Source organism: Nelumbo nucifera, chromosome 6 (assembly GCF_055504915.1).
Source record: "Nelumbo nucifera cultivar China Antique chromosome 6, China Antique-T2T, whole genome shotgun sequence".
Classification (NCBI taxonomy): domain Eukaryota; kingdom Viridiplantae; phylum Streptophyta; class Magnoliopsida; order Proteales; family Nelumbonaceae; genus Nelumbo; species Nelumbo nucifera.
Genome location: NC_142654.1, coordinates 63,079,952 through 63,100,630, shown reverse-complemented (window position 1 = coordinate 63,100,630; position 20,679 = coordinate 63,079,952). Strand labels below are relative to the sequence as shown.

Below are 20,679 nucleotides of genomic sequence, written 5' to 3'. Positions count from 1 at the left end.
AGGCAAGAGTTGGATCATTCCAGGTTTGAACTCAAATTGTGGTGTATTCGGAGGGAACATGATGCATGATGGTGTGGCTGTCCAGGTGGGGTGCATGTAGTCTTTTAAAGACCTAACAGGGTTGTCCTCGTGTTGACTCATGGTTTCAGAATCAGAGGACGAACTAAATGCTACTTCTTCTTCAGGGAGTGGTGGTGGGTCTATTCGTATCTGTCTAGCGAATCTCCCACTTTTGTCCCTTGGTCTATTCATACACCCTAGGCTCCTATTTTTTTTTTTTTATTTTTTTAGCTTACAAAAAGAAGAAAAGGAAAATAAGATCAAGAAAATAAAATAAAACTAAAGAAAACGAAACGAACAGAGGAAATAAAAGAGAAGTAAAGAATGTTCAAACTCAGTTGTTGGTTTGGCTTCCCCAGCAACGGCACCAAATTTTGTGTCTCGCGCAAAATTATTACCCTTGGCTAAGCGGTCGTTGAAGCATAGCTTTAGGTGTCGAATCCATAGAGAAGCTGATTAAACCAACAAAAGGAGGTACCGCTAAGAGTGAATAACCTAGAGAAAATGATTTTCTAAAAATAAAAAGATGAGCAAAAATATTTGAATAAAAGTAACGATGATTAAATGATGAAAAGTAGTATTGTGATGAACAAAGCTTCGAGATCCACTTGATCGATTTGCTTAACTGGTCTTGACTTTGGTTCCTATTTATTACTCAATTGCAAATTTCACATCCCAAACAAACAATCGGAAAATATAACTTTGAAACCAACGACAAGAACAAAAGTATTTGTTCTAAGAGAATTAATTTTCGATGAAAAACAAAATGATCTATTCTTACAAGCTACTCAAGAACAACAATATACCAGATTAACAGTATTGCAGTCAATGATCAACTCATAAAATAAATCTACCCAATCAATTATTTTCTAACAAATTGCACATAAAAAGAGCATGACTAATTTTATATGGAAATTGAAGAATATAAGTTCAGGGTTTATCAAAATAATAAAAGAAATCTCTTAAGAACAAAATTAAACATTTAAATCTCTCAAGGAATCAAAGTAAAATAACAAGTAAAACTCATCGATCAAGATCCTCCCTAGCCTTGTCGAAGCTTTAGCCACGCTTGGACATCATTCTCCCCTCTTCTCCTCTATGAAAGAATGAGAAAATAATGCCAAAATAACCTCTGCAAGTCGTCCCTTTTTTGTCAGATTTTTTTTCCTTTTTATTATGATGCCAAGCTCCTCAATCTACTTAGCCCGGATCCGCTTCTTATCCCCCAATTTTCACTTGGATAGGGATTGATTTAGAAGAAGTTATCAATAGATGAATTGTAGTCCTATCTCTTATCTATCCATAGCCTCAAGAATCATTGAATTTCAACATTTGTAGAGAAAGATATGCCCAAAATACCAGACCCTATTCAGAGTAAAACGGGAAACGAATCAACACTCATACTTGGGTCATTGAACTTGGGTTTGGGTTTCTTGGACCTATGTTTGGTCTTTCTTCCACTCAGTTATTAATTCTTTCAGCATAAAAATTGCACAAATAATAAAATTGACACTTATAAAATTATTATGAAAAAATATTATTTTTAAGCTCTTTATTTTACAAATGTCAATTGTTGAGCACACTTTAGATATACATTTTCATGCTTTCATTAGTTTGATATTCTTTGGAGAGCTTGAATCCAAGTGTTGTAGAGAATGAAGAACCTTTTCCCTTCTTTATTCTCTCTTGATCTTGTAGTTGCTGGAGGTTGCAGGAGCTTGTGATTGCTTGAAATCTTCAGTGTTAGTGTTTGAGAGCTTCTTACAGTGTGATTCTCTCAAAATGAAGAAAAATGGTCATTTCTTCCTAGGCAAGGCTATTTATAGCCAAGGGTTAAGGCTGCCACCTCAGCCTACTTAGCTAACCAATCCCATGTGAGTGGGGTGTTGGGTTAGTATTAACTCCTATACATGCACCTTTATGTAGGAGTTAGTGGTCTTGCCAATGGGACCACCCTATTACAATAGGAGATGGGCCAAATTGGACTTAATACACTTGGATCCTTAGGCCACCAAGACCTATTTATGTAGACTTGGAGCCTTGGGCCCATGGAGGCCCATATTATTTAGAGATTGTCATGTAAATTAAGCCAATTTATTTGGCTTAAAAAATTCACGTCTACAAATATATTTATAAATAAATAAATAATATATATTTGTGTATTATATATTCATGTTTATAAATATATAACATATATCGGATAGGATAGGGGTGTCAATTGGACTGGATTTGGTCTAATCTAATCCAGTTCAATGAATATTTTGGACTGGTCCAGAGATTGTCCAATTTGTTCAAATTCTTGTTAATTTAGATTGGTTTCAACTCAAACTTGGTCCATTGACACCTATGTTCTTATGTTCTATCAATGAACCAGATATTAGCTCAATCCAATATAAATTCATTATGGACGGACCAGGTCCAATCCAATATGTCATATTGGTCTATCCAGTCAGTCCAAATTCAATATATCTTATTGGTCCGTCCAATCCATCCAAATGGATTTTGATTTGGACGAAGTCCAACCCAAAACCGGTCCATTGACACCCCTAGGATCGGATAAGGGGTGATTCGAATTTGATCCGATTCCTAATTAGATTCTATTATCTGATTTGGTCCAATTCAAAGATCCAAACAGGGGTGATCCGAATTTGACCAAATAGGATCAAATCTTGGATTGGGTCAAGATCTGATCCATTTCACCCCTAATTTAATTCAATAGTTAACTTTCTCTTTGTTTTCCCCTTCCTGTAACCATTTGATGCAAGCAGGTTGAGAAAGAGCAATTTTTGGTTTTTTAGTTCTAAGTCCAAACTTCTCTTTGCAATTGATTTGGATGAAACTGCTTTCAACTTGTTTCATTCGTGTTAATCTTAAGCAAGCTGCCCAAAGGATTGAACCCCACTATCCCCTAGAGACATTTTCAGTTATGTGGTTGAAAATGTTGTTCATTTGTACAGTCATGGAAAATAGCTTTGAAGATCTTAGAAGGATAATGTAATGACGAATTCCTTGCAAATGTACTTATAAGGGTGTGTTTGGTTGCAATGCAATTTTATTTGTAGTAGTACAAATGTATGGGAGTGCAATTGTGCAAATGAAAAAAAAAATGCAAAATATGGTTTAATTTTGTTTTAGATTTTACTTTATTCTGCTTTAGGTCTTACTTCATTTGTACTGCAACCAAACAAAGTAAGGTAAAATTTGAAACAAAAATAAATCTAAATTTATACCCAAAACATTTGCATTGTTATAGTTTTGCATTAGTGCAAATTTATTTACACTGCAACCAAACATAGCATAAGACATTGAAATAATTTGCTTGAAGTATCTAGCGCTGCATAGCTCTATTTGGTTGGAGCTAAACGCCCTTGACAATGTCCTCAATTTGTGCCTTGCACCTTTTCTCTTTTATCATTTTCTATTCTTAGGCCTTATTTGTTTTTTAGGCTTAGATTGGAAGGAGTACAAATACAAATATGTAGAGTGCAAAACCTTGCTTGTATTTTGTATTATTTTATATGTATTTGCACTTAAATATTTGTTTTTGTATTATTTGGAAGGTACACATTTGTACCTTCCAAACTAAGCATCAGGAGCCTATTTTTTCAAGTAAATACACTTATTCAGACCTAGGGGTGCTCATGGTTTGGTTGGGCCTAATATTGAAACCGAACTGGTATGACTGGTTTCTGAAAAATCAGTAATCGAAACTGAACCAAAGTCGATCGATTAACCAGTTGACCAATTCGGTTAACCGTCGATTTGGCTCGTTGTTTTTTTATTTTTTTAATTTATATTATATATTATAAAAATATATATAAATATATAATAAAAATTCATTAACCAAAACCGAACTGATACCTTCAATTTTTTAAAAATACCAAACCGACAGATTCAATTAACCGAATTTTTTATTCGATTCAGTTTTTTGGTTTTTCTTGCTCACCCCTACCCACACCCAACCCCAATAACACTACAGGCTAGTGGGGGCTAAGAAAAGAAATAGTGAATAATTTCGTAATAATAAGTGTTGGGAAATGGGGTCACTAAAACTTGGAAGAGAAGCTCTGAGGCGTGTCTGAAGATACTGTCTTTATAACGTTATTTGCCCCTGCTCAGTTCTACTGAATTTGCTGTTGAATTACAGGCAAATCCATTCCTAGGATACAACAGAGCCTTAGGCGAAAATCTGCAACTAGCAAAATTGAAAAATCTCCAAAAAACCTTTCCGTAAGACAGTAGCAGATCGGACAGAGAGAGAGACAGTGATTTTCAAAATTGTATATGTGCAAGTGCTTGATTCAAGCTCTTTAAATAAATTCTGAAGAATCATGAAACAGAGGAAGGTGCCATGTGCAAATGTATTTTTTCATGTAATTGACCGATCAAACCCCATTAAATTTAATCTCTAATGAGATTAAAATCCAACAATAAGAGCCCAAATAGATTTCCATCAACCAACCATTTTTTGAGATCGTATCTTGGAAGAAACGAAAATTGCTCAAGCAAATGGACTTTTAGAACTTAGGCTTTAAAATACAGTTACATACAGCCCACGTAGATTGAAGATAGAAGATTTGAAGCCAAAACGAACATTATATGGGGGGAGAGTAGAGAGTCAAAACCACAAAAACATCACGAGCCGATCGAATCCTGAAACGTTAAAGTGTTGGGTCCCACATTGCCAGCTCCTCTCATCTCAAATTCCTTGATTAACTCAGGATCAACGTTCTCCTCCGGCTCCCATGTAGCCTCCTCGATGTCCGCCCACTTCACCAGATACTCTTTCTTACCCTCCTCCCCGTCCCTCTTATCCACCACTGCTTCCGCCACGGCGTATTCTAGCCCTGCCTCGAAGTCCTTGATCAGATCCTCCGCGACCAACCCAGCTTTGACCCACTCATTGTCTCCACCGTCCTTCCACTTGATCAAATACTCCACCTTATCGCCCTTCCCTCTCTTCTCCAGTATCTCCTCCACCTCTGCGTACTCGTAGATCGACTCCTCCAACGCCCTTATCACATTTTCAAGCCCTAACCTCCTAGCGAACTGCACCGGGTTCCCCCTCGGCGTCACCCCCAGGATCTCCCTCGCAAGATCCAACGGCGTACGTCCCCTATCGTCCTCCACCTCGGTGTCCGCCCCGAGCTCTATCAACAGCCGGACTACGCCCGGCTTGACGTAACCAGCGGCCATGTGGAGGGCAGTCAGACCACCACTGTTGTCCTTGTGGTCAATGCTAGCGCCAGCCGCAGCTAGAAGCCGTACGCAGGCTTCGGAGCCGAGACCTGACACGAAGAGGAGCGCAGTACGCCCATCTTCGTCTACTGCGTCGACATCCCTAGTGCCCAATTGCCCTTCTTCGTCGTCGTTGTTGACTGCCAACAGTTGTCGAAGGGCAGCCTCGTCAGCTTTCTTGGCAGCGGTCCACCAAGGGGTCTCGTACTCGGCGATGACGTCTTTGGCGATGTTCGTAGCGGGTACCCATGAAGGAGTATGGCCGTCTTTCCATTCGATTAGATATTCCATTCTCGTACCGCCTTCGACGGCTCTGCTTCCGATTATCTTATTTACTTCGCCGTAGGATTCGTCTTCTTGGATTTCTTGGTCTTGAAATTGAAACTTCGATTGGTTTCCAACGGCGGAGGCTCTGAAGTTGAATCGACGGGCAGGGTGGGAGTGGTGAGGGAGAAAATTGAATCGACGAACAGAGGGGAAGTGGAGAGGGATAAAGGTTGGAGGTGTCGTGATTTGAGATGAGAAGGTAGGTTTAGATGGGAGCTTGAGACGAGAGAGAGATGGATTTACGAAGAGAGCGTCCATCGAAAATGGCTGTTGTCTGGCTTGTGGGATCGGAGGGTATCAGTTTTCTTCAGTCTCAGTCTGAGAGGTTGATTTGATTCCGGATCCTTCTGCTTTGTGTTTGGGCGTATTTTCTTTAGATTTTTGAGGATAAGAAACCCCATCCTCGCGTTCCGCTGTTTGTCCCGGGATGGATGTTTTTGCTTTGGATAAATTTCTTAAATTACCCTTAATATTTAAGAAATTTTTTAAATTATTTCTATTTTCTGACAATTGACTAAATCTGCTCCTTGAAACAAACAGCCATCCCAAACGTCGCCTCTCACGTAAGGATTTGACTTTCACCCCATAAAAATAGGGAGAATGACGGTTCAGCGGGGTCAGAAATTTTACCAAAATACCCCTGAACGTCGACGCCTAAAGAAATTTGTCCAGGTCTCCGGTCTTCTTCGTTTGTCCAGGTGTCCAATTCTCATGTCTGGTAAGAGTATGTAGGAGGGATGATCGAAGCTTTGCTACAACTCGGTCTGATTACTATGTCTCAAAACACCAGATTGCTGCTGGAATCCATTAGTAGCCCAAATGTGTTGTTTCTACCAATATACGCACCTGAAACTGTAAGCGATAATGGTCGAATTGCTCTATTCGACTCTTTCATCTTATTTATATAGATTACAAAGATGGAATATACAAGGATTGAATTCTATTTCATTTAGGACAGGAATAGATGTAATCCTATTTAGGATACTTATCTTACTAGGATAAGAATATAAAAATAATTTACAAAGATAATTATTACTAGGATAAGAGTTATCCATTACAAAAATGATTAATAGAGTATGAAAAGGAATAGGATATAAAGAGAGGTTAGGAGTCCTGGATACGTGCATGTATCATTATCGCTTATAGAAATATTCGATGATAACACAGAACAAACTTCAGTGTTATTGCTTACAAAAGAAATCTGTGGTATGATCAGAAATTCTAATGCACAAGTACAAACATAATAGACTTCAGACACCCATTTGAAAAGAGCAACTTTCTTGACTCCTAACTTGTAAATCTCACTAGTGGAGCAACTTATTTGGCTCCTAATAGGGCTATTCATAATAATGCCCAACCTGACCAAATCGACCAATCCAAACCGACCCAACTCAAGTCAGTTGGGTTTTCATCAGTACCGGTCGGTTTTGGGTTGGGCAAATATATAAATTGATATTTTGGGTTGGTTTCGGTTTTTTTGTATGAAAACCGAAACCAACCCGACCCAAACCGAATTAATCTTCTACTAGTTCGGTAGTTCCTAGTTTGAGTAGTTTTCTATTTAACTATAACTAATCTTCTACTAGAACTAGAAGGTTTATTAGGCAATTACAATTAGAATAGGCAATCTATCCTAGTTTCTAACTTTCTATAATCTTTTACACCAAATAGGCAACCCATTAGGCAATTACAATTAGAATTCAATTAGGTATCCTTTTATACAGGAGCAAAACCGATACCGACCCAACCCGACTCAAACCGACCAGGTCGATTTAGCCTATCAGTGGGTCAGTTTCAGTTTCCACCTCAGGTAACCCGACCAGGTCGGGTCGGTTGGGAAAACCCCAATAAACCAACCCAACCCGACCCGTGAACACCCCTAGCTCCTAACTCATAAACCTCCTTAGTGGAGCAATCACACCAAAATACTCTATCAAATGTATAGGCAACCAAATATATGGATCGTTCAGCAAGATTGTTCTCGATGATGCACGATCTGGCAGTTCCTTGCTTTAAGGCAGTTCAGATGCTGAGATGGCGAGTTTGTTGGGTCGATCTACAAAAAGACAGTATCAGAGTACTTGGATTGCTTTACCTGGGTCGAGCACTCCAATGCTTAACTCAACGAAATATATTGGAGAGCTAGAGTATTGTGAGAGCTAAATCACACATACCTTCTCTAAGGGAGGGGATGCCTATATATAGGCGTAAGAAACCAGGAGCTTCTTGTAACGTGCTTGAGATTCCAGAGAAACCGTGTCCGCCATGTTCAGAGTAGATCACTCAGCCAGATATAAAATCCACATAGAGATAAAGTTTGTTCGATCAACTCCGATGTGGATAATGCGAAAAGATGGATCTAACAGTCAAGCATCGTGATTCCAGAGAAGTCGGAGGCGATGACTTACTTGTAATGCGAGTCGGCCACCACGTCTTATAGGTTGCCAATAGCATTCTAACCAATTCGGCAGAGAGGTGTTAAGCCAAAGTGCCTACATGGTGCCGAGGTGTTAAGCAATGGTTCAAGGTCGTCAGGTGGCTTAATATCACACTGTAGGGCCAAATCGCCCCTCACCAATTCCTACAAATAATAGTGTTATCGTTAATGCATTCTCAACCTAACACATAATGTCTTGCAATCTCCTTTGCATTTAGTGGCCTCAACCTCACAAAAACAAAAATCTTCTCCTCCCGGGTGCCTTTCTCCCGCGTCTTCTCCCATGGCATCAGCTCCTCCCCCACCAATAACTCCCATATATCACCCCTATTGTCGCGGCTCAGCTTTTCCTCTGCTCCATTGAAATGTGAGATGGTTCAAATGATAAAAGTGAGGTCGTTGGCCGTACACAACATTAGGCCCCCTTGGCCCTTGCAATTGCAATGTCTGCAACAACTACCTCAAATGGTCTCGCATTCCAGACTTTCTTAATCGGTCCAAAAGATGCAACTTCTTTCTCTTCTTCAAATTGTTGCTTCTACAACTACCTCCCAAATGGGAGTCTGAGTGTGCTCCTCCATGGCATAGGGAAGGGTGGAGCCGACTAGGAAGCAGTGAGGACGGGGCCCAAGTGATACATCAGGTGGACGACGAGCCCTCGTACTTCTTCAAGCTTTCAAACTCGAGAGCAGTAGTGTTGCTACTAGTTTATTTATGAGACCATGGGTGTCATCCGACTACCGGACTGATGGGGGAGAACATATAGACGATGGTGGTCAATATCAATCCAATAAGCACCGAAACAAGGGGCGCTAAAGACCGGCGAACACTGTTTGTTCAAAATTGAAGCCAAAGTGGAATATCTGAGATTGATCGGGAATGCAATCACATTCGGAACTTTCAAATGATAGAGTCGGAGACGAAGGCGGATGCGGAATCAGAGACAGTGATGAGACGGAGATGGGGTCCGAGTTGGAGTTGGAGTCGGAGTCGGAGTCGGAGACGATGATGGGGTAACAATATTCCCATCGTCAACGACAGTAAAACTCCCGGAAAAGTTCTTTGTAAGGGGTTTTTTCCCTGTTGGCAACAACCCGAACAACTATCTGCCGAGACTAAAATCTGATAAGGAAAACGTTATAGAACAAAGCACCCCATGAACGATTGTTTTGATATTGAGATCTTATCTGTCTTTTAGTTCTTTTTCTTCATTTCATTTTTCCATTGCGCCAATGGAAGCAGGGGTAAAATAGTTGTTCCTTGATTGAGGGAGCAAGGTTTGAGTCTGATAACAGAGGGCGGCTGCTAGAACAAGAAAGGAGGAACCGGGGCCACCATTGCTACGACCAGTGCATCCACCCTTGCTCCAACCCTTTCTCTCTACAGGGGTTTACAAACACTTGCTCTGACCAACGACAGTGGATTCGAGTATCTCTCAGGTCTCAGATCCGGGTTTCTTGCAGATCTAAGAGATACTCAACAAATCTGAGACGAATTATAGAAGGGGAAGAAGAAGGAGAGAGAGAGGCCGGAGGTGAAGGGGTTCACTGCTGCTGTAATGCAGCAGTGATGAAACAGGAGAGAGAATGAAGGGGAGGGAGAGAGAGAGAGTGAGTGAATGAGGGGTAAAATTGGATTTAAAAAAATTATATGTCACATGATGGCACGTATATACGAAATTTGACCGAATAATAACGGATGATAATGACAAAGGCAGAGTTAGTCAATTGTCCAAAACAAAAGATACTTGAAGACAATATTGAAACACTAGAGATATAGTTAGTCAATTTTTTAAACCTTAAGGGAAGTTTTAAGAAATTTATCCTTTTGCTTTTTGGGTATTAAAGATAGGGGAAATTGAATGTGCTAGCGTCACAGTTTAAGGGGTGTTTTCCTACATTAATTGTTTCACTTTTTCTTCTCTGCAGTTAAAAAAAAACACCTATGGTACCGTTTTTTGGTTTGGAAACGAATTGGTTTTTAATGTTTATGGTTAAAAAAGAAATAAATTATTTTCTCAACATGAAAACCACAGAAAACATGTCTAGTTATGTGTGTTTTTGTTTTAAAAGTTGAAATAAAAAACATATGCTTGAATTTCTATTTTAAAGAGGTTCATATAGTTGAAATAAAAAATGAAAATAAAAACATCCCTGTCGTAGGACAGCCCCTAATTTGTAGGGTTAATTGTTATCATTTTTCTACGACCATACTAGAATTGCTATTGTTCAAAAAAATTTTGAATTTTGTATTCCATGATCATGGAATTTCTGATCTTGTAACTAAGAGTACAATTATGCCTAGCAAATGGTCAAAAGTTGTCCATATAGTTCGAAGGCATAGAAACAAAAGGGTAAAATACAGAACTCAATCCTATACTTTGTGGGCAGTGACACTTTGGCCCAGATTAGCATTTTACAGAACTTTGGGCTAAGGCCATTCATATTTTGACAAAAACCCAACCAAAGCCTGTCCAAGTTGCACCCTCCAGTGACACTTTGCCCACCTGAACCTTCAGATTTTAGCACTTTACCCACCTGTTATTCATTAGCATCCTTCATGGACCTTCAGATTCTAGCACAGTAGCACTTTACTCACCTGTTATTCATTAGTATTCCTCAGTTTAGTTTAGAAAAGATTCTTGTGTGATTGTCATGTGTATGTTTAAACATTTCTAAAGCCCTAGACTGCCCTTACGTCATTTATGAGACCATTTTGCAAAAAATTGATAGAATATAAAGAAAAAATAGGAAATTGTAGATAATACAAGAAATATAATGAAAATTGGAGAAAAAAGAGGAAATACAAAAAATAAGAAAATATAGAAATACACTGATAATTACTAAAAAAACTAAAAAACAAGAGAGTGTGCTTTGCATGCCTATTTTCATTATTTTGATATTTTCTTCTCTCAACCCATTAAGCTTGGGCATTTTAGTATTTTGTCATTACCATCAAGCCTATTAATGAAGCAGGGCAGGGTGGCAGTTAGGGGTGATCACTATTCGGTTAAAACCAAAAAACCAAACAAAAAAAATTTGGTTAAATCGGTTTGTTTAATTCAATTCCGGTTTTTAGAATTAGAAAATTGGTTAACTGAATTAATCAAAATTTCTATTATTATATATAATATATAATATATTATACATTTATATGTTAATATATAATAAAATGAAATTTGATTTCAAAATATTATATATATATATATATATATATATATATATATTAACATATATATGTTAATATATAATATTTCGGTTTCGGTTATTTTGATTTTTCTATAATTCAGTTTTGGTTTTTATTTTTTAGTTTGATTTTTAAATTTTTGGTTTATCTGGTTTGTTTTTTAACTGAATAAACTGAATGCTCACCCCTAGTGGTAGTATATGATTTATCCAAAGAAAAAATATAAAAGGATAAAAGGAAAAAAAAAGATAATCACAAACTTATATTTTATGTTCTTGTTATTTCGCAATAGATATGGCAACATTACACTTTGAGAAATTGACAAATTATTGAAATGTTTGAAGGACTAAGAAAATGTATTTGATCATTGGAGTTTTTTTTTTTTTTTTTTGAATTGCCAAATTTAGAAAACTTTCATTCCATTTCAGTAAAGGTTGTGACCCGTTTGTAAGTTAATTGAGCTGCTCTAAAGAAGCTACTAAGCGACTGTTTGGAAGGGTTTTCACACAATTTCTAGCATTACATGAGCTAAGAAACCTAAAAAGTTGTTAAGCCATATTTAGTGAAAAAATAGGCAAACCGAAAATATTCTTAATGAGACAAAATTTGACTTTCCCATGAAGCTATCTTAGGCTATCTTAGATAGCTTCTTTGAAGTTGCTTAATCAACCAAAAACCTCCTAATTAGACCCTCAATGTGTTTGGGAGGTCTTTCATAGTGGCTTTCTGGCTTTGCAAGGTCAGCGCTCCACATGGACAGCCGCCTATAAGCTTTGTTTGGTGAAAAAATCCGGAAATCCCAAATATGTTGTTCAATTAAAAAATTGGTTTTCCAGGAGCTTCTTTGATATAGATACCTCCCTGGGCTGAGGCCTAACCCACATGACTATTTGAGACCATCAACCCACACCAACTTGGGAGCAATTTATAGTAGCTGTTGACAATGGATTCAATGGACCCTTTGGAGGAAACCACATCGTTCGGTTGACTAAGTTGGTGCAGACCTCTAGTGTATAGGATTATTTGGAGAACTTTTCAAAGGTTGTTTAGTTGAGTAAAGGGTTGGACTGAAGAAAACTTGGGTGGATGATTTGTTATTAGAAGAGGAAGAATTGAGTGCTCGGCATAGAATGAGTAAAGTAGACTTTCCCAGGTCGAAACCACCTCCACCAACCCAAACATCAGTTCGGGTGCCAGAGGTTAAGAAGCTTTCTCCTACAAAAGCCTAGGAGCGCAAAGCCAAGGGCTCTTCTATAAAATCCATGAAGTCTATCATCCCCAAAACAAGTGCAAAGTGCAGAAACTCTTTTGGGTGATAGGCTCGGAGGATGAAACAAGGAAGTCGAGATCCACACCGCACTGACTAAGCTATCAACAGAAATTGATGTTCTGTCTAAAATCTCTCTTCATGCCCTCTTGGGAGCCAAGTCTTCTCAAGCTATGCACCTGTCTGGTAACATCTTGACCCATCCCGTGGTAATACTAGTAGATAGTCAATCTACAATTTCTTGGACCCAAAAATGGTTGGTAAGGCATATGGGGAGAAGCTTCAAGGAGCGGGCAAATGCTTTTAAGTACCCATCAAGGTGCGAGGGTTTACCATCAAGGCCAATTTCTATCCACTTCCCCTTCCTAGATATGATGCAGTGTCACTAGTACTTAGGTGGTGTTTGATAAATCTGAAATCCGAAGTTTGAAAAGTTAAAAAGATATTAAGTGTCTGAAATCTGAAAAGAGGCATGGATGCTTTTCTACTTTTTAGAGACTCTGAATCCACAAGTTCATTTGTATTCAATCAACCCTTTATCATCTGAAATTTACTGATTTTACTATTTTACCCTTAAAATATACTATTTGGAAATGTTTAATTCAATTTGCATTATCTCATAAAAATAATTTTCAACCTCAAAATAATATTGTAACAATACAAATAAAAAATTAATAATTAAAAATTACTAATTACTAATCATTAAATGAAACGATTAAAATTAAAAAAATAATTAATGACTATAAAATATTAAAATAATTAATAATTTATACAAATAAAAATTAAAATAATTTTTAAAAATTAATGAAATAATTACAAATTACTAGTTAATAAAAATAATTAATAATTAGTAGTGTTTAATAAAAAATATTAAAATAATTAATAATTAATAATATTATTATTATTACTATTCACCGAACCGCCGCTGCAAGTTGCAGTGGCAGTGGTAGTGGCGAGATAGGTGAGAGAGAGAGAGAGAGTGAGAGCGAGAGAAAGAGAAAGAGAAAGAGCAAGAGAGAAACAAGGAACCGCAGAACCACCACTGATGCAACTTGCAGTAGCGGTGATGACAAGAGAGGGGAGACAGAGAAAGAGAGAGAGAAAGAGAGAGAGAGAGAGAGGGGGGGAAAGAGAGAGAAGGAACCGTTTGCAGTGGCGATGACGGGAAAACAAAGGGGAGAGAAAGAGAGCGAGAGAGAAGGAACCGCCGCGCTATAGCTTGCAACCGCAGCGACGGAAAGGCAGGGGAGAGAGAGAGAGAGAGAGAGAAGGAACCTCCGCCGCTGCACTTGCAGCGGCGGTGACGGGAAGGCAGGAGAGAGAGAACAAGAGAGAAGGAACCTTCGCCGCTGTTGCATCAACAGTGACGGGAAGGCAGGGGAGAGAGAGAGCATGAGAAAGAGCACGAGAGAGAGAGAAGGAATTGCCCCTGCAAGTTGCAGCGGCGTTGGTAGGCGGTGGAGCTTCATTAGGTTGCAGATTCGCAATGAGGTTCGATTCGAGTTAGGTTGCAAATTCGAAGTGAGGTGCAACGACGGTGGTGGCGATGAAGCTTCCTTAGGTTGTAGACTCGCGAGGTTCGATTCGAGGTACACGAAGGACAAAAAAACATGTAATATTAAAATTTATTTGAAATTATTTGTCTTTTAAATACCTTTGAATTACGTCTGATCCATTAAGCAACAGCTCTATGTTTTAGAAATTAAGATCTGAAATCCAATTTCAGACCTCTAATAAGAGGGTATACCAAACGCTTGGTGGCGTCTGAAAAGCAAGTTTTCATATTCAGACAAGTACAATCAAACGCCACTTTAGCCTAATGATTAATGTAAATGGCTTCCCCTGACTGAATGGTGGTACATACAACATACCATTCTGTCACTAAATCCACTCCCTTCCAATTGGTGTATGGTTATCCTCCACCTACCCTGCTCTCATATGTTCCAAGAACAACGAAGGTTCAGTCAGTTGAGGAGGAACTAAAGAACAATCAAATACTAGACAAACTCAAGGATGATCCGAATATGGCCAAAAACAAGATGAGAAGCTTATAGACAAACACCACATTGAACAAGAATTTAACACTGGTGATATGGTGTATCTCCGCTTACAACTGTATAAACAAAGCAGCGTTGTAGCCTATAAACCATTGAAGTTGTTAACCATGTTCTTTGAGCCATTTCGAGCGATGCAAAAAGTAGGTCATGTGGACTTGAGCTACAAATACAAATTCCAATAAAATATATCCTTTTTTTATCAAAAGATCACTTGAATGCAAATTTACTTCTTTTGATGTACTTTTACATTTCATTATCCATGTAAACATGCATTGAAAAATGTGTTTTCTGTAATTTGTTAATGCATATAGACAAAACTGAACCAAAGTGCAAATTTACCCTAACCCGGATTTGCATTCCATTTACATCATTTCCAAATGCAGCTGTTAAACAACAGCATGTTCGGGATTTCCAGATTTTCACCATACATTGCTTATAATGATGATTGAGACGAGATTCGGCATTTTTGAACCACGAAACGCTTGGTTTCCATTTCGGTTGTAGATGTAACCAACCCGCTATTAAGGATAAAGCAGAAAGAAATAATAGAAAAAGAGATCCAGTATAAAGATCTTCATTAGTGCGTAAGCCAATTGTATACCACCACTGATAAACACCAGAATAAGCGATATTCACTGGGCCGAGAGCACCCCCTCGAGTAAAGGCTTCCACAGCCGGTTGACCAAAATGACTATCCATGTGGGGCCCACATCACAAAGCCAGATGCATGCTGTTGTGTTAAAAGCCCCGTAAACAAGCACTGGAATTTGGTTATAAAATTAAAACAGTAAATGGTTGGATATAAGATGCAAATTTTATTATGTGCTATGCAGGATAATGTTAGAAATTTGTAGGACAATGTGGAAGTCATACTCGAAAACAGCACAAGTTTAGCATTCTTTTACATTGATCCTACATCCCTGAATTTTTACCAAAAAAACAAAGAACCCATCCCCGGATTTTTGTTATCAATTTGTAGTGGTTCTCTACTTCTCTCGCTAGTTGTAAACTTGTAATTCACTGCAATTTCCTAACATATAACAAGATGTTTGGAAGGAGAGGAAAATTCCACTGATCCTGCAGTGTGCAGCCAAATTTAGGATATAAATCAGTGTAAGTATCTGTTTTTATCCTTGATCGCTGGCGTTTTCATGTTCTATTGGGAGGTCCCAAGAAATATGTCATCTCTCTTAGATTGGACAAAGACTACTGAGCATTAATCATATGAAACAGATATGATTAAACCTCATTTTTATCATATGAAACAGAAGATTTGTACCCTAAAAGTTCAAATGCTTCACAACACGTTCATTATTTTCCACAGTTATTTACGTGATCAAGGAATAGATAAAATTAAGGCATTTAATTGCCATCTCGAATAGTAGATTAACAAGGCAAGTTGAAATGGCTGAAAAAAATAACAAAAAAACAAAAAAAAGATATGCTTTAAGAATCAAAGAACCGAAGAAAACTAATACGCCAGACTGACAACAGCCGAAAACATAATGAATGAGAGAGAGAAAGAGAGAGTTCTCTTGATAAAGATTATTAATAAATGGTTGTAATTAGCATTCCTCAATGGACTCCTAAGGTTTTGCATATCCATCAAAAGTCTAAACTTCCACACGGTTTGCTCTGGATATTGTTCATTTGATTTATTTGTTCAATATCCTTCTTATGCCCATTAAGCCCTCGACTTCGCCCTATGCCCAACTTTGGCAATCCTCTGTTCAGCCCCTCAAGCAACACACATGCTTTACACCATTTCTGCAAAATAAAATTTGGCATGTGACAATTCAGAACTGGTTACTAAAAAATGGGTAAAAGACATGCACATGCCCTGAGTTGTCATAAATTGACTAAAAGATACCAGTTTTTAAATAGACTTAAATATACCTTGTGGGTTGACCCCACTGGACTTAAATACTCCATCAATGAAACATCACATGTGAGGTCATTTAAAGTTTTTAGAATCCTGTCTTGCCCTACTAGGCAAGAAGGAAGAAGAGGAAGAACGTGAGGAGAGAAGAATACCGCCTCTAATCACTGCTACAACCATAGTAACAATACTACCTCTAATCACTCAGCCAATGCCTCATATTGGGCCAGAGAGTGGTGCCATTCACAGTAACAATACCGTCTCAAATCACTGCTGCATCTTCCCACTTTGACGTTACAATTTCCCTTCAGAGAAGAGAGTTACATTACTGCCTCTATTGCAATCTCTTTAGGGTTTGTTCAATGAGAGAGAGAATAGAGTAGCAGAGAGTCGGCCCATCTTCATCAATGGCGCCAAAAGAGAGAAAAACCCAGGGTTTCAAGAAACCCAAACCTTATATCTGGTGTGGGCAAGTATTTGAGATCACATATGTACCACAAGCACGGTTTGTCGGTACTCAGGTGGTTTCCCATAAGACCTCAAGCCATTGGGAGGAATAGGACTACGGGATCCCCTACACCTGTCCTTACTAAAATCCAAGGCCCAGTTCCCTTACCAATGAAATCTCCTTGGAAGTAAACTAATTTAAACACATTAAAATAGTAGGGTGTCTCGGTGGGAAAATCGTCATATTTTTCTTTGGTATTTGCAATGAGTATTAAAGTTCTAGATGCCATTTGAGAAATAGTTTTAGAATGCAAGGCAAAACTAGCAAAACAGAGTTTTGCTAATTCACACAAGAGTTAAAACGTGAAGGGCTTGTAGGCTTGAAAAATAAGTTTAATAAGCTTTAAAGAGTTACAAGCTTGTAGGATTGTAGGATTGAGATGTGGAGTTTACAAGCTTGCAGTGAACTCCACCATCACCCACATAAGAGGGGAGACAGGGGGTGGGCACAGCCAGATATGCCCACCACCACATGAGTTTGAAAAAATCAAGGTATATTTTGAAAAACTTGAAAGAAATTAAAGAGTAGAAGAATCACAAGGTATACTTACGTCTATTTGATAAACACAGGGTACTTTTAAGTCAATTTATGCAAACTCAGGGTATATATACAAGTCTTTTAGCCAAAAAAAAAAGGAATATTTCTCTTAAGAAATGTTAATGTTTTTTTTCAAAAAAGGAAACAATAAAGACAATCTAATGCCATTCTTAGGGGAAAATGATGGAAAAAATAGGAATCAAATGACTCCAGACCAATATGATGTGCAAGAGGTTTCAGCAGTGCAGAGCATGTCCTTATGTTTCTGTGGATGTAAACAATTTTTGAAGATACTTATTATTCAACATGATGTAACCACCTTGATTGCTAAGACATGAACAGATTCAAAATAATGTGGAAACAAGGAAAATTACACAAACCTGTAATAAAGAGGTTTGAAGATAACCATATAGATAATTATGTGAAAAGATAGTGGTTAGGTCATGGTCTATTGGATTTAAAAGCCTACAAACATCAGGGTATTCAAGTGTTTGATTAACTTTTGGAGAAGATATGTATTATTCAACAAGGCAACCACTTAGTTGCCAAGAAATTATCAGAATCAAAATAATGTGGAAAAAAGAATTATTTTAGCCTGTAAGAAAATTATTCTAGCTCCCACTAAACTGTGGGTCCCAAGATCAGATAGGGGAAGGTTGTATACTTTTGCCAAACTCTTATTAAAAGAGACTGAACTGTCATTTTGTGCCACTGGATAGAATGGAATGGCAGAAGTGCAGAACAGCAACAGGATTCATATATCCGACCCCATATAGTAGGAACAAGCCTTAAATGATGATTGATTTAAGCCTGTAATAGGTTTGAAGAAAATCAATATAGATAATTAGGTGCAAAGAGAGAGGTTAGAACATGGTCCATTGGATTTAAAAGTCTGCAAACAAAGACAAACATCAGGGGAATTCTAAAATGACTCTGACATCCTGTTTCGACTGACATGACTTCTCTGGTGGTTGCAAGGAACTTTGTCTGAACTTGCAATTAATTATATTCTTCAGCAACTTATAATTTAGGCAACTTGCTTTCATCTTCTTTGGTGAAACTAGGGGAGTGTTGGAGGTAGGTTGCACAAAATTAGCAATTTTGGACTATTAAACAGTGGTTTGTTGGACTGGTTTATACCTTCTTCTCCAGCTGCAATATGTTTCTCTAGTGTGTATCAGGGGGTATTTGACATCCGACAAGGGTGTTTTAGAGTTTCCACAACATTCTGTCAAAACAAGCATCTGGATTGTTTGATAGGAGACATTATTTAATATTTTATGGTGTAAGGGAGGTCTAATATTTGTTAGACAACCCAAAGGATGTTTAAGTCAGTGATATTAAAGCAAGAAGAGTAACTAAAACGCCAAGGGTTCGCAGAACTGGAGGCACGGGAAACAAGGTGAGATGCAAACCTGAACGAAGCTCGGAGCCACTTGTGAAAAATAATTAAAAGGAAAACTTAATATATAAAACATACAAATCTAAAATTTGAAAGAAATAAAATCGTATCATCTAAATTAATTAGTGTTGCATTACTAAAATTGTAGCCTTGAAGGTTGTTTAAAGTCAAAATCATAGTTATGACCTACAATACAGTAATTAACTTCTTCCTGATAAATTACAGTAATTAACTTATTTAGACATCAAACTCAAGGTCACTTTTCCAAAAAATAGCAACACATCAGGTTAGTCGGACTTAGGTTCAGGTGAGGTGCATCCCATAATGCAAGCCTCACTTGTGAGCCTAGGCACACTTGAGGTGCAAACATCTCTTAAAGCACAAGCACTGGCTTAAGTAATCATCCCTGAAAATAATTGTAGAGAACTTGATATAAACAGGGACCATGCTAGATTTTCATAATTATGAGGAAAAATAGGAGTTGATTGTTCTTTGCACAGTCAACAGATTAGGGATTCAAAATTTCTCATGAACGTGCCATCTTGGTTAATTATTATTCAGCAAAGCAATTCCAAGTCTGCTTTTTCCCCCACGAAAATGGTAAGGTATTGTATTCAGAAGGTATTCCAAGTCTGACAGTACCTTCTGTATTCAGAAGGTATTCCAAGTCTGCTAGAATTTACGCGTCTTTTTAAGTGCTCCAATGTCAGTAGAAATGTTAGATCTGCAGTAGATAATTTATTGTGTTGTGCCTTTACATCAAAAGATAAGTGAGGGAGATAATTAAAAAAAAAAACTAGAAACAAGGTATACCTGGCTAGAAATATAACCACATCGTTCACATGTTCCTTGCTCTGGCATTTTCGTAGAAGTGGATATCCTGAAATCCTCGCCAGATTTGATGATGTCAAGTATGGCTCTAGGCCTGAAGAACATACACACACACAAATGACAATAGGTTAACACATAACATAATTATGTCAACAAAACATAGAACTCTATAGATTGAACCAATTCCATGTCAGAGATGCTAATAAAATATGTTTATCAAAGATTTTAAAGAATAACCTGATTCTTTCCAAATCCTTAATAAACTCACGAGCAAAACCACGGTATGCATTAGGTGAATAAATACCTGTAATTCAAATGATATAAGTTTCATAACATGGATCAGTATAGGCTAGAGAAGTTAGCACATGGCATTAGATATATCATTTCTGACTTTGTACAATCTAAAATGAAGAGCCAGAAAATCTCATACGATGGACAATCAGAAAAACAACACAATATCAAAATAAATTTTGCATCCAATAACCAAATCCTTAGGAAATTCAAGAATCATCTTTCTAGGGGATAATTATGTAAACCATACTAATAGTTTTATAATACAAGTGTTTATTTAAGAAAATGAAAATTGTTAAAACCTATGAAAGTAGAATCACAATATATTATATACGTATATTAATATTTTGAAGAATTGATAAAAATTATTTCACAGCAAGGCCAGAGGAATGTTGCAAACCAGGAAGATAAGACTTGATAGCATGAACAGGATAGAAGAATCTAATCCAATTAAAAGAAATAAACTTTGCATTTGGGCACATTTCCCCTCTACAAAGGATCAGGACCGAAAAATCTCATCCAATTGAAGGAACTAAATTCAGGGTTATTCAAGGTTGTCTTGAGAAATTGACTCAAATTATCTCAAGCACAGTTTACTATTATTATTATTATTTTTTTTTTGAGACAAGGTAAAGTAAGGATATATTAAGAAAAACAAA

The 20,679-nt window shown here is 37.6% G+C and overlaps 2 protein-coding genes across 3 annotated transcripts in view; both read right to left on the bottom strand.

Moving 5' to 3' along the window:
• Positions 1-4,557: 4,557 nt before the first annotated feature.
• CAO (chloroplast signal recognition particle component (CAO)) lies at positions 4,558-6,062 on the bottom strand. The gene has a single exon (XM_010268653.3). The coding sequence runs from the start codon at positions 5,881-5,883 to the stop codon at positions 4,696-4,698; it is 1,188 nt and encodes a 395-aa protein (XP_010266955.1). The 5' UTR covers positions 5,884-6,062; the 3' UTR covers positions 4,558-4,695.
• Positions 6,063-15,899: 9,837 nt separating this feature from the next.
• The window catches only part of LOC104604350 (cytoplasmic tRNA 2-thiolation protein 1), a 33,878-nt gene continuing 29,098 nt past the window's right edge, over positions 15,900-20,679 (bottom strand). Inside the window, exons 8-11 of one of the 2 annotated variants that reach the window (XR_016077850.1) lie at positions 19,967-20,033; positions 19,712-19,823; positions 19,541-19,622; positions 16,111-16,339 (exon numbers count right to left, since the gene is read on the bottom strand). Coding sequence is in view for 1 of the 2 variants with exons in the window: in XM_010268651.3 (XP_010266953.1) it covers positions 16,178-16,339; positions 19,712-19,823; positions 19,967-20,033 (341 nt within the window). In the remaining variant the exon portion in view is untranslated. Of the gene's footprint in view, positions 16,340-19,540; positions 19,623-19,711; positions 19,824-19,966; positions 20,034-20,679 lie in introns of both variants that reach the window. The other variant, XM_010268651.3, reaches the window with a different exon arrangement.

Excerpts from the sequence above, each read along its gene's own strand:
- CAO (XM_010268653.3), bottom strand. The coding sequence starts at position 5,883 with ATGGACGCTCTCTTCGTAAATCCATCTCTCTCTCGTCTCAAGCTCCCA.